This window comes from Carcharhinus amblyrhynchos, chromosome 16 (assembly GCF_965287045.1).
Source record: "Carcharhinus amblyrhynchos chromosome 16, sCarAmb.v2.hapA, whole genome shotgun sequence".
Lineage (NCBI taxonomy): Eukaryota > Metazoa > Chordata > Chondrichthyes > Carcharhiniformes > Carcharhinidae > Carcharhinus > Carcharhinus amblyrhynchos.
This window is the reverse complement of record NC_137339.1, coordinates 309,065-323,835: the sequence shown is the minus strand read 5'-3', so window position 1 is coordinate 323,835 and position 14,771 is coordinate 309,065. Positions and strand designations below refer to the sequence as shown.

The 14,771-nt window shown below is 45.6% G+C and overlaps 1 protein-coding gene across 1 annotated transcript in view; it reads left to right on the top strand.

The window, feature by feature from the left end:
• Nucleotides 1-14,771, top strand: part of fer1l4 (fer-1 like family member 4) — a 261,986-nt gene that overhangs the window by 25,221 nt on the left and 221,994 nt on the right. Inside the window, exons 5-7 of the mRNA XM_080204539.1 lie at nt 2,439-2,530; nt 6,849-6,890; nt 13,987-14,136. Coding sequence (XP_080060665.1) covers nt 2,439-2,530; nt 6,849-6,890; nt 13,987-14,136 — 284 coding nt within the window. The remainder of the gene's footprint in view (nt 1-2,438; nt 2,531-6,848; nt 6,891-13,986; nt 14,137-14,771) is intronic.

The window sequence follows — 14,771 nt, the reverse complement described above, 5'->3', positions numbered from 1 at the left end:
TCCCCCTTCACCTTTTATAGGTCCTATCCCTTCTCTTCTCATCCTTTTACTTTTCACATATTTATAGAAGGCCTTGGGATTCTCCTTAATCTTACCCGCCAAGGTCTTCTCATGACCCCTTCTGGCTCTCCTAATTTCCCTTTTAAGCTCCTTTCTACAGTCCTTATACTCCTCAAGATCCTTAACATCTCCTAGTTCCCTGAACCTTTTGTACACCTTCCCTTTCCTCCTGACTAGGTTCAACACAGCCTTCGTGCACCACGGTTCCCGCGACCTACCAAAACCCCCTTGTCTCATCGGAACGTTGTCACGCATAGCTCCAGACAAACATTCCTTGAATATCCGCCACCTTCCTTCGGTACTTTTCCCTAAGAACGCCTCCTTCCACTTTATTTGTCCAAGTAACTTCCTGACTTCTTCGTATCTCCCCTTACTCCAGACAAACACCTTCCTAGCCTGCCTGATCCTATCTCGTTCCAATGCAATTGTGAAGGAGATAGAATTATGGTCACCATTCCCAAGATGCTCTCCTACTGAGAGATCCATCACCTGCCCTGGTTCATTTGCCAGTACCAGGTCAAGTACAGCCTCGCCCCTCGTAGGCTTATCCACACACTGTGTCAGGAAACCTTCCTGAACACACCTAACAAACTCCTCCCCATCCAAACCCCTTACCCCAGGGATATTCCAGTCGATGTTTGGGAAATCGAAATCTCCCATCACGACAACTCTGTTATTAATACATCTCTCCAGAATCTGTTTCCCTATCTGCACCTCAACTTCCCTGTCACTATTGGGCGGCCTATAGAATACACCCAGCAAAGTTTTCGACCCTTTGCTGTTTGTAACTTCCACCCACAGAGACTCTGTAGATAGTCCCTCCACGGCATCCTCTTTCTCTGCAGCCATGACACTGTCCCTGATCAACAGTGCCACTCCACCACCTCTTCTGCCATCCTCCCTGTCCTTCCTGAAGCATCTGAAACCTGGCACCTGAAGTACCCAGTCCTGTCCCTGAGACATCCAAGTCTCCGTAATGGCCACCACATCACATTCCCAAGCAGCAATCCACGCCCTAAGCTCATCTACCTTATTCACTACACTCCTTGCATTAAAATATATACACTTCAGCCCCTCAGCCTGGGCATTTCCCTTCTCCACCCCCTGTCTAACCTCCCTCCCATACTGCCTGCGGTCCTCCCCTACCTGGGAGCTAACCTCCTCCGTCCCAGTTTCCCCATCGCAATTCCCTCCCCCCATCCTTTCTAGTTTAAAGTCCCCCCGGTAGCCTTAGCCAGTCTTCCCGCCAAGATATTAGTCCCCCTGGGATTTAAGTGCCACCCATCCTTGCTGTACAGGTCCCACCTACCCCTAAAGAGGTCCCAGTGATCTAGGAACTGAAATCCCTGCCCTCTACACCAGTCCCTCAGCCACGCATTCAGCCTCCACCTCATTTCATTTCTTCCCTCATTCTCCCGTGGCACAGGCAGCAATCCTGAGATTACTACCTTCGCTTTTCTCTTCCTCAGCTGCCTACCCAGTTCTCTATAGTCCCTTTTCACGAGTGCCTCCCTCTTCTTGCCTACGTCAGTAGTACCTATATGTACTACAACCTCTGGTTCCTCACCCTCTCCTTTCAGGATGTCTGAATAGCGGTTTACATTAGCTACCCTCTAATCTGTAGGATCCAGTCCAGAGTCCAAAGAATTATAGAAAATAACCACCAATGGATCTACTCTTTCCAGGGCCACTTCCTTAAGAACTCTGGGATGAAGATTATCAGGATGTGGAGATTTATACACCCTCAATCCCATCAATTTTACAAAACCATTTCTCTACTAATACTGATTTCCTTCAGCTCCTCTCTAAAACCTGTTTCTCTCAGAACTTCTGGCTCGTTATTCTTTGTGGAGACTGAGGCAAAGTACAAATTTAATTCTTCAGTCAATTCTTTATTCCCTGTTATGAATTCTCCTGTTTCTGACTGTAAGGGGCCGACATTCGTTTTGTCAATCTTTTTCTCTTTATGTATCTATAGAAACTTTTGCAGTCAGTGTTTATGTTCTCCGCTAGCTTATTTTCATGCTCTATTTTCCCCTTCTTAATTAATCCCTTGGTCCTCCTTTGATCAAAGCTTTTTCTCTCTGCTATTTTGTTCTTGCGTGAATATCTGTCAAGGTCGCTGATGAATCAAGTATTTCCAACAGAACCTGAATGTTTAGGTTAAGGGGATATTGTTGGGCCAGAATTCTATCCCTGTAAAAACAATGCTGCAATCTTTATTAGAAAGCGGCAATGTTGCATTTCCTCAGGACTGCAGAGTCATGCTGCTATGGGGTGTGACCTTTGCACTGTGTCTCTAGGGTGAAAAATATGTCAGTTGAGCAGATCTTTGTAGAAGACAATAAAGGAATGCTGTAATTGCTCTTTGGTTTCAGATACTGGTGGATTTGGAGGTTCGATACCAGCCAGTGGAGGGAGCTGTGGGATCATGGACACAGAATGACTTTGTGGTTGATATAAGTGACAGGTCAGTGAACTTTCCAATCAGAACTGTTGGAAGCACATTCACAAAGTCAGCCTTGTGCTGCATTCCAATATTGTTCATCCTTCCTTCCTGCTTGGGGTTTCGGTGGAAGCTGTTTTCATGGAGTAGGGAGATCCTACAACTGGAGAGGGAAGAACGTCATTAAAACCACATTCCTCTAATCTGTCATAGCAAATTGCCTTAGCTCGAATCTAGAAATGTTTCATTTATCACATCCAAATGGAAGATACTGCACCATGGTGTGCCAGGGTGGGACATACAGTGCCAGGGTGAGGTACACTACACCATGAATGGGCATATTGTTTAATGAGGAAAGGTTGGACTGGTTAAGTTTGTATTGATTGGAGTTTAGAAGAATAAGAGGCAACTTGATAGAAACATAAGATCTTGAGGGGTCTTGACAGGTTGGTGCGGAGCGAATGTTTCCCCGTGTGGGAGAATCTAGAACTAGGGATCTGTCGTGACTGTCCATTTTAAGGGAAACACAGCAGGCCAATTGGCTTGAGCAACCGATCAGAACAAAGAACAAAAGAACAAAAACAGCCTGGGAAACAGGCCCTTCGGCCCAACGAGCCCGCGCCGCCATTTTAACATTACCAGTCCCCCCCTCCACCCATGACCCTTATCTATTGTTTATGGCATTCCACATTGAGGGAGACTAATTTAGGGACAATTTATTACCTCCAGTCAGCCTAATAGCACATCTTTGGGGTGTGGGAGGAAACCGGAGCACCCGGAGAAAACCCACACAAGCACGGGAAGAATGCGCAAACTCCCACAGACACCGGCCCAAATCCATGTGTCTGCACAGCAAACAGTGATAGTCACTGAGCTGTCGTGTTGCCCAGCAGGTCCAGTTTAAGCACACACTAACGACATGAAGCACTAGGCCACTCTCGAACATTCAAGAGCAGCCCGAGTACGACCCATCGCTTGTACGCCCCTTGTTGGACAACAAGGCGGACCGACTTAAAACCTGTGAATTAAAAAAGAAAAACATTATTATCATACCACATCCTTTTACATTACCAGGGACGTCCCAATGCTAATGAACCTTATTTAAAACAATCTCCTATATTCTCCCATCTCCAACTCACTCATGTGCCTGTCTAAGTAACTCTTAAACAACTCCAGCGTGCCTGCCTCCACCACCTTACTTGGCAGAGCATTCCATACCCCCACTACCCTCTGTGTGAAAAACATCCCTCTAATATCCGTGTTATACCTCTCCCCCCTCACCCTAAGCCTGTGGCCCCTCGTACTGTATGTCTCTAACATAGGAAATAGCTTATCTCTGTTTACTCTATCTATACCCTTCATAATCTTATATACCTCTATTAGATCCCCCCTCAGTCGCTGTCTTTCAAGGGAAAATAGCCCCAATTTGCTCAATCTTTCCTCATACCCCAGTCCTTCCATACCAGGCAACATCCTGGTAAACCTCCTCTGCACTCTCTCCAGAGTGTCCATGTCCTTCCGATAGTAAGGCGACCAGAACTGGACGCAGTACTCTAAATGCGGCCTAACCAACGTTCTATACAACTGCAACATTTTCTCCAGCTCTTATATTCTATACCCCTTCCTATAAAGGCTAACATGCCATAGGCTTTCTTCGCAACCTTCTCCACTTGTACTGCCACCTTCAAAGACTTGTGCACTTGCACCCCCAGGTCCCGCTGCGTTTCTATACTCTTTATAGGCTTACCCTTTATCATATAACTCCCCGCTACATTATTCCGGCCAAAATGCATCACCTCACATTTATCCGGATTAAATTCCATTTGCCATATATCTGCCCAATATACCAGCCTATCAATATCCCGTTGTATTACCAGACACTGCTCCTCACTGCCTGCCAATCCAGCCATCTTAGTGTCATTTGCAAATTTGCTGATCACACCACTTATTCCCTCTTCCAAGTCATTTATATACACTACAAAGAGAAGAGGTCCCAGTACTGAGCCCTGCGGCGCACCACTAGTGACAGACCTCCAGCTAGAAAAGGACCCTTCCACTACTATTCTCTGTCCCCTCTTAGCAAGCCAGTTCTCAACCCATCTAGATATCTGGCCACGTATCCCATGAGCCCTAATCTTTTCTACCAACCTATCGTGAGGGACTTTGTCAAACGCCTTACTGAAATCCATATAGACGACATCAACGGCTCGTCCTTCGTCGACCGTTTTTATCACCTCCTCAAAAAATTCTACCAGATTCGTAAGGCAAGACTTCCCCTTTACAAAGCCATGCTGCATATCCTTAATCAGATCGCAACGCTCTAAGTGCTCATACATCCTATCCCTAAGAATCCTCTCCATCAACCCGGGTTATCCCTCCTACCCTTTTTAAACAACGGTACCATGTTCGCTATCCTCCAGTCCTCTGGGACCTCACCTCTGTCTGAAGAAGAGACAAAGATTCTCATCAGAGGCCCAGCAATTTCATCTCTCACCTCCCTAAGCAGCCTAGGATAAATGCCATCAGGCCCTGAAGATTTATCAGTTTTAATGCTACCTAAAAGCCCTAACACTTCTTCCCTCGTAATCGATAGTTCCTTCAATTGGTCTAAAGCTCCCTTGAAGACTGTACCAGACATCAAGTCCCTCTCCTTCATGAATACCGATGCAAAGTATTCATTCAGGATCTCCCCCATTCCCTCAGACTCTAAGCATAATTCCCCTCCTCTGGCCCTGAGGGGACTGATTTTTTTTTTCCCCTAGCCACCCTTTTGTTCCTGACATAGGAGTAAAACGCCTTTGGATTTTCCTTAATCCTACCTGCCAAAGCCATTTCATGCCCCCTTTTTGCCCTCCTACTCTCTCTGTACTCCTCCAACACTCTCTCCGTTCCCAGTTGCTTAGACCTAACATACACCTCTCGTTTCTTCCTGACCAGGTCCTCAATATTTCTAGTAATCCATGGCTCTCTAATCCTACCTTTCCCATCCTTCCTCCTAACCGGCACATGCCTTTCCTGCACCCATTTCAGTTTTCCCTTAAGACTCCCACATACCTAACATGGACTTGCCCTCCAACAGCCTATCCCAGTCTGTATCCCTAAGGTCCTGCCTAATCCGGCTATATCTAGCCTTCCCCCAATTTAGCACCGTCCCCTTAGGACAGCACTCATCTTTTTCCATTAGTATCCTAAAGTAGACAGAGTTATGGTCACTATTAGCCACATGTTCACCTACTGCAACCTCAACCACCTGACCCGGCTCATTGCGCAGAACTAAATCCAGTATAGCCCCCTCTCTAGTCGGGCTATCTACATACTGCTCCAAGGACCCTTCCAATACACATCTTACGAATTCCTCCCCATCTGAACCCCCGGCTCTAAGCACCTTCCAATCCACCCCAGAACTCTGGAATGTGGAATCACTCCATGGTGAGAGAAGGCTCCTAGGGAGAGACACATTTTTTGGGAACTAGTTCTGGCACAATTATTATTCATAAATACCTTTTGTGTTCACTAACGAAGTTTGTGAAAGTACATCTTTATATCTGGTAATGAGGATAAATTATACTGACACTGCCTTTGGCCCAACACCTGAGAGTATCTTGTTTTAATAGAAGTCAGAAAAAAGAAGTGGTCACCAAAATGTCTCTCTTTGGTGAATAGACCCATTTAACTCCTCCACAGAGAACTGGATATAATACATTGAGCACCATGGGTATTATTTCCAAGCAGAAGAAATAGGGGAGGAGGTGAATTGTAGCTATGGAGAGCGATTGGAGAGGTTGGAATTGTTTTCCTTGGAACAGAGAAAGCTGAGGGTGACATAATAATAGAGATAGATTATGAGGGGTAAACATAGAAACATAGAAATTAGAAGCAGGAGTAGGTCATTCAGCCCTTTGAGCCTGCTCCACCATTAATTTTGATGATGGCTGATCATCAAATTCAATACCCTGATCCTTCCTTCACCCTTTATCCCTTTAGCCTCAAGAGCTATATCTAATTTCTTCTTGAAATCAGACATTTTAGCCTCAACTACATTCTGCGGTAGTGAATTCCACATATTCACCACCCTCTGGGTGAAGAAATTTCTCCTCTTCTAAAAGGTTTACTCCTTATCATTAAACAGTGACTGTAAGGGGCCTACATTTGTTTTTGTCAATCTTTTTTTCTTTATCTATAGAAACGTTTATAGGATGTGTAATAAGCATTGACATCAAGGCAACTTGAATTGTGTGTACATCAGTCAGTTTTCAGAGGCATTAGATTATTCAATGCTGGACACTATTTCATTCCTGTACTCCCTTTTTGATACAATTTTTCCATTTCTTTCTCTTCACAGGGAAGCTCTTATTATCAAAAATGATGGATACCAATCTTACGAGTAAGTTGTTCTTCTTTCAGGAAATAGTTTAAACGTGATCATCTAAATACAGGAAAATAACATTTCCTAGACAATCCTTTAAGATCGTAAGAACACAAGAAACAGAGAAGCTGAGGAGAATATCCAGCCCATCAACCCTGATCTGCCTTTCAATAAGACCATGGCTAATCTAGTCCCAACTCCACTTCCTGTCCATCCCCAATTACCCTGGACATCATTTGAGATCAAAAATCTGCCTATCTAGGTCTTGATTATATTCAATAACCCAGTCCTCACTGCTCTCTGAGGAAGAGAATTCCAGACCTTCTGAGAGAAGAAATTCCTCCTCATTTGTGTTAAATAGAAGATCCTTTATTTTTAATCTGTGCCGTTTGCCTCTACATTCCCCAAGAGTGCAAAAATCCTCTCAGCGTCCACCCTGTCAAGTCCCCTCAGAATCTTCCATGTTTTCACAAGATTACTTCTCATCCTTCTAAACTCCAGTGAATACAGGCCCAACCTTTCCTCATAAGGTCACCTTTTCTTCCCAAGAATCAGCCTAATGATTCCCAATGCAAGAATATTCCTCCTTAAGTAAGGAGACCAGAATTGTACACAGTATTCTAGGTGTTTAACCAAATGCCTGTACAAAACACCCACTTGCAACATAGAACATAGAACATAGAAAAACTACAGCACAAACAGGTCCTTTGGCCCACAAGTTGCACCGATCATATCTCTACCTACTAGGCTTACCTATAACCCTCAATCTATTAAGTCCCATGTACTCATCCAGAAGTCTCTCAAAATATCCTACCGAATTTGCATCCACCACCACCGCTGGCAGCCGATTCCACTCACCCACCACCCTCTGAGTGAAAAACTTTCCCCGACATCTCCTCTGTACCTACTCCCCAGCACCTTAAACCTGTGTCCTCTTATGGCAGCCATTTCAGCTCAGGGAAAAAAGCCTCTGAGAATCCACTCGATCAATACCTCTCAACATCTTATACACCTCTATCAGGTCACCTCTCATCCTTTATCTCTCCAAGGAGAAAAGGCCGAGCTCTCTCAACCTATCCTCATAAGGCATGCCACCCAATCCAGGCAACATCCTTGTAGATCTCCTCTGCACCCTTTCAATGGCTTCCACATCCTTCCTGTAATGAGGCGACCAGAACTGAGCGCAGTACTCCAAGTGGGGTCTGATCAGCGTTTTATAAAGCTGCAGCATTATCTCCCGATTCCTAAACTCAATTCCTCAATTGATGAAGGCCAGTACACCATATACCTTCTTGACCACATCATCTACCTGCGAAGCTGATTTGAGAGTCCTATGAACCCGGATCCCAAGATCCTTCTGATCTTCCACACTGCTAAGAGTCTTACCCTTAATATTGTATTCCTTCATCCCATTTGACCTGCCAAAATGTACCACCGCACATTTATCCAGGTTGAAGTCCATCTGCCACTTCTCCGCCCAGTCTTTCATCCTCTCAATGTCAAGCTGCAACTTCTGACATCCCTCGAAACTATCCACAACACCTCTGACCTTCGTGTCATCGGCAAACTTATCAACCCATCCCTCCACTTCCTCATCCAGGTCATTTATAAAAATCATAAACATCAAGGGTCCCAGAACAGATCCCTGGGGCACTCCACTGGTGACTGACCTCCATGCAGAAAAAGACTCATCTACAACCACTCTCTGCCTTCTGTGGGCAAGCCAATTCTGAATCCACAAAGCAATGTCCCCTTGGATCCCATGTCCCCTTAGTTTCTCAATAAGCCTTGCATGGGGCACCTTATCGAATGCCTTGCTGAAGTCCATATAAACCACATCTACTGCTCTTCCTACATCAATGTGTTTAGTCACATTTTCAAAAAACTCAACCAGGCTCGTAAGGCACGATCTGCCTTACAAAACGTGCTGACTACTTTTGATCATACTGTACTTCTCTAAATATTCATAAATCCTGTCTCTCAGGATCTTTTCCAACAACTTACCAACCACTGAGGTTAGACTCATCGGTTGGTAATTTCCTGGGCTATCTCTATTCCCTTTCTTGAATTTAGGAACCACATCCGTAATCCTCCAATCCTCCGGAACCTCTCCCGTCTCCATCGATGATGCAAGGATCATCACCAGAGACTCTTCAATCTCCTCCCTCACCTCCCACAGTAAGCTGGGGTACATTCCAACCGGTCCTGGCGACCTTGTCTATCTTGATGCTATTCAAAAGCTCCAACACATCCTCTTTCTTAATGTCCACGTAGTCAAACTTTTCAGTCCGCCGCAAGCCTGCACTACACCCACCAAGATCCTTTTCCACCGTGAATACCGAGGTAAAGTATTCATTAAGCACCTCTGCTATTTCTATTGGTTCTATACAAATTTTCCCACCATCACATTTTATAGGTCCTATTCCTTCACATCTCATCCTTTTACTCTTCTTATATTTCTAGAACGCCTTAGGGTTTTCCTTAATCTTACCTGCCAAGGCCTTCTCATGACCCCTTCTGGCTCTCCTAATTTCCTTCTTAAGTTCCTTCCCACAAGCCGTATACTCCTCTAGATCCCTAAGATTACCTAGTTCCCTGAACCTTTTGTACGATTTCCTTTTCTTTTTGACTAGGTTCATTACAACTTTTGTGCACCACGGTTCCTGTAACCTACCAAAACCTCCCTGTCTCATCGGAACATTGTCGTGTAGAACTCCAGACAAACATTCCTCAAAAATCTGCCATCTTCCTTCAGTACATTTCCCTGAGAATACCTCCTCCCAATTTACGCCTCTAATTTCCTGCCTGATGGCTTCATGTTTCTCCTTACTCCAGATAAACACTTTCCTAGCTTTCCAATGCTAGTGTAAAGGAGGTAGAGTTATGATCACTATCCGGAAAATACTCTCCTACTGAGAGATCTGACACCTGTCTAGGTTCATTATCCAATACCAGATCAAGTACAGCCTTTCCTCTTGTAGGCTTATCCATGTACTGTGTCAGGAAACCCTCCTGAACACACCTAACAAACTCTTCCCCATCCAAACCCCTTACCCTAGGGATATTCCAATCAATATTTGGGAAATTAAAGTCTCCCATCACGACAACTTTGTTATTACTACATCTCTCCAGGATCTGTTTCCCTATCTGCTCCTCAACAACCCTGTTACTAATGGGTGGCCTACAGAAAACACGCAGTTAGGTTATTGCCCCCTTCCTGTTCCGAACTTTCACCCACAGAGACTCCGTAGACAATCCCTCCACAGCGTCCACCTTCTCTACAGCCATGACACTATCTCTGATCAACAGTGCTGCTCCGCCCCCTGTTTTGCCTTGCTCCCTGTCCCGTCAGAAATGTGGAGTTTTTTTCAAGGAGCAGCTACTGCGAGTCCTTGATATGTATGTCCCTGTCAGGCAAGGGGGAAATGGTTGAGCTAGGGAACCGTGGTGCACTAAAAAAGTAGATTCGCTGGTTAAAAGGAAAAAGGAGGCTTATGTCAGGATGAGACTTGAGGGCTCAGGTAGTGCACTGGAAAGCTTTAGATTGGCTAGGAGGGAGTTAAAGAGTGAGTTAAGAAGGGCTAAAAGAGGACATGAGAAGACTTTGGCTGATAGGATTAAGGATAATCCTAAGGCGTTCTATAGATATGTTAAGAACAGAAGATTGGTTAGGGCAAGATTAGGGCCAGTTAGAGACAACAGTGGGAAGTTATGTGTGGAACCGGAAGAGATTGGAGAGGCATTGAACCAATACTTCTCTTCGGTATTCACGCAGGGAGACATAAATGTAGCTGTGGAGAACACTGGGTTACAGGGTTGTAAACTGGATAGTATTGCAGTTGATAAGGAGGATGTGCTAGATATTCTTGAGGGTTTGAAAATAGATAAGTCCCCTGGGCCGGACGGGATTTACCCTAGGATTCTCTGGGAGGCAAGAGAGGCGATTGCAGAGCCTCTGGCTCTGATCTTCAGGTCGTCGTTGGTCACAGGTATAGTGCCAGAAGATTGGAGGATAGCGAATGTTGTCCCATTGTTTAAAAAGGGGAACAGAGACTTCCCCGGGAATTATAGACCGGTGAGTCTTACTTCTGTTGTGGGCAAGGTTTTGGAAAAAATTATTAGGGATAGGATTTATAGTTATTTAGAGAGTAATGAATTGATTGGAGATAGTCAGCATGGTTTTGTGGCGGGTAGGTCGTGCCTTACTAACCTTATTGAGTTTTTTGAGAAAGTGACCAAAGAGGTGGATGGGGGTAAGGCAGTTGACGTGGTATATATGGATTTTAGTAAGGCGTTTGATAAGGTTCACCATGGAAGGCTTCTGCAGAAAATGCAGATGTATGGGATTGAGGGTGATTTAGGTAATTGGATCAGGAATTGGCTAGCAGTTAGGAGACAGAGGGTGGTGGTTGATGGTAAGTATTCGTCATGGAGTTCGGTTACGAGTGGTGTGCCTCAGGGATCTGTTTTGGGGCCACTGCTGTCTGTAATTTTTATAAATGATCTGGATGAGGATATAATTGGGTGGATTAGTAAATTTGCTGATGACACCAAGGTCGGAGGTGTGGTAGATTGTGAGGAAGGGTGTCATAGTTTACAGAAAAACTTGGACAAGTTGCAGAGCTGGGCCGAGAGGTGGCGGATGGAGTTTAATGTGGAAAAGTGTGAGGTAATTCACTTTGGCAGGAATAACAGATGTGTAGAGTATACGGCTAATGGTAGGACTCTGAATCGTGTTGATGAACAGAGGGATCCAAGTGTATGTGTACATAGATCCCTGAAAGTTGGGAATCAAGTAGATAAGGTTGTTAGGAAGGCATGCGGTGTCTTGGCGTTTATTGGTAGGGGGATTGAATTTAGGAGCCGCAGCGTCATGTTGCAACTGTACAAAACTTTGGTGCGGCCGCACTTGGAGTATTGTGTACAGTTCTGGTCCCCACATTATAGGAAGGATGAGGAGGCATTGGAGACGGTGCAGAGGAGGTTTACCAGGATGTTGCCTGGTATGGAGGGGAGGTCCTATGAGGAGAGACTGAGGGATTTGAGGTTGTGTTCGTTAGAAAGAAGGCGGCTAAGAGGGGACCTTATTGAAACATATAAGATGATTAGAGGTTTAGATAGGGTGGACAGTGATAGCCTTTTTCCTCGGATGGAGAAAGCTAGCATGAGGCGGCGTAGCTTTAAATTAAGGGGTGGTAGATATAGGATGGATGTCAGAGGTAGGTTCTTTACCCAGAGGGTGGTGAGGGACTGGAATGCCCTGCCTGCTGCAGTTGTAAATGCGCCTAGTTTGGGGGCGTTTAAGAGATCCATGGATAGGTTAATGGATGGAAAGGGATTGGTTTAGGTTAGAGGGTCATTGCTTTTTAATTGGTCAGCGCAACATCGTGGGCCGAAGGGCCTGTTCTGTGCTGTATTGTTCTAGGTTCTATGTTCCTGAAACATCTGAAACCCGGCACTTGACGTATCCAGTCCTGTCCTTGAGTCATCCAAGTCTCTGTAATGGCCACCACATCACATTTCCAAGCAGCGATCCACAGTCTAAGCTCATCCACTTTATTCACTCCTGGCGTTAAAATAGACACATCTCAAACTTTCAGTCTGAGCGCTCCCCTTCTCCATCACCTGCCTATCCTCCCTCTCACTTTGTCTACACTCCCCCTCTATTCGCGAGCTAACCTCCTCTCTCCCCGTCACTTCATCTCAATTCCCTCCCCCCAACCATTCTAGTTACAGTCTCCCCAGTAGCCTTAGCCAACTTCCCACCAGGATATTGGTCCTTGCTGAAGTCCATATAAACCACATCTACTGCTCTTCCTACATCAATGTGTTTAGTCACATTTTCAAAAAACTCAACCAGGCTTGTAAGGCACGATCTGCCTTTGACAAAACGTTTTATTGTACAGGTCACACCTGCCCCTAAAGAGGTCCCAATGATCCAGGAACCTGAATCCCTGCCCCCTGTTCCAATCCCTCAGCCATACATTCATCCTCCACCTCATTCCATTCCTGCTCTCTCTTTCTCTTGACTCAGGCAGCAATCCCAAGATCACTACCTTTCGCGTTCCTCCTTCTCAGCTGTCTACCTAACTCCATATATTCTCTTTTCATGACCCCTTCCCTTTCCCTACCTATGTCAGCAGTACCAATATGTACCATGACCTCTGGCTCCTCTCCCTCCCACTCCAGGATTTCTGGGACACAACCAAAGACATCCGGGATCCTGGTACCAGGGAGGCAAACCACCATCCGAGACCCCCGTCTGCCTCCGCAAAAAACGCCTGTCAGTCCCACTCACTGTAGAGTCCCCAATTAATACTGCCTTCCTCCTCCTTTCTGAGCTACAGGGTCAGACTCTGCGCTGGAGGCACGGCCACTGCTGCTTCCACCAGGTGGGCTATCCCCCCAACAGTACTCAAACAGGAGTACTTATTGTGAAGGGGCACATCCACCGAGGTGCTCTCTAACATCTGAGCTTTCCCCTTTCTGACCGTGACCCACTTGCCTGTCTCCCGTGACACCTGCCGGTAGCTCCTCTCTATCACCTCCTCATTTTCCCTAACCAGACGAAGGTCATCGAGCTGCAGCTCCAGTTCCCTAACACAGTCCCTTAGGAACCACAGCTCAACGCACCCGGCACAGATATGGATGCCCGGGAGGCCAGGAGACTCCAGGACCTCCCACATCCGACACTGGGAAGAACAGACTGGCCTCACACTCCTCAAAACCCTTTTCTTCAAGGAACACGGAAAAAGTAACTAAGAACTAAACCTACCATGCGTCGCCCATTTCTGCCTAAGCCTGTTGAGCCAAAGCCCTTCAGCTCTCACTCTGCTCCCTGCTCACTCCGCTGCCCGCTACCGATGCTGCCCGCTGTATAGTGTGGCCTGCTTTTTAAACCTAGCGTGCTTAAAAAAACACTTCCCAGTTCACCACTTCCACTTTTCAATTAAAATAACTTGAAAAAAGAAAAAACCCGCGAGAAACTAAAAAGGCAGTCAATGGCTCACCTTCTCACTCCAAACACAAATCGACCCTCCTCTCAGCTTGCTCCAAAGAACAACTTAGGCCAACATTTTGTTTGCCTTCCTAATTACCTCTCACTCTCTTGCAGCCCAAATGAACTGGATAAAGAGGACCAGTTGGATAAAAAGACGAGAGCTCTTGGACGGAAGCTAGTGAACAATGATAGCACTGAGGATGATGATGATGTTGATATTTCAGAAGTTGATATCAGTTCTGTGTCATTCACTCCACAGAAGAGGTGAATAATGAGGCCAAAGACTTGTTTTTATATTGTTCCTGTAATGCAGCAATTTTCATGTAGTCAAACATGGCCACCATTTTTGCCCTGGAAAGATCCCACAATAATGAATGACCAGTCAATCAGTTCTGATGTGATTGGTTAGGGGAGGAGCATTGGCCAGGACCACAGGAGTGCTACAGCTCTGAGATTCACAATTCCCTCTAGAACAGGAATTCAAAGGACATGACCTCCAACAGTGCAGCATTCCTTCAGTACTACAGGCTGTTGATTTATGATTTGTAATGACATGTGATTCTTGGGGAGTAGCAGACAGCATGGTCAAAATAAATGCTAAATATTGCAGATCGTAGAGATATTCCCTGGAATTCTACCACCTCACCCACCACGGAATTGAAGCAGGCAAGGGGTGGACAATGGAAATATCCATTGACCTCGGGCAGGAATTTCTGGTCTCGCTCCAGTGAGGCCGTAAAATCCCACCCATTAAATTAAAATTGAAAACGCTGGAAAAAGTCAGCAGATGTGGCAGCACCTGTGGCGAGGGAAACAGAGTTAATGTTTCCAGTCCACAAGACTGAGACGTAGGAACAGAAGTAAGGCATTCAGCCCATTGGGTCTGCTCCACCATTCAA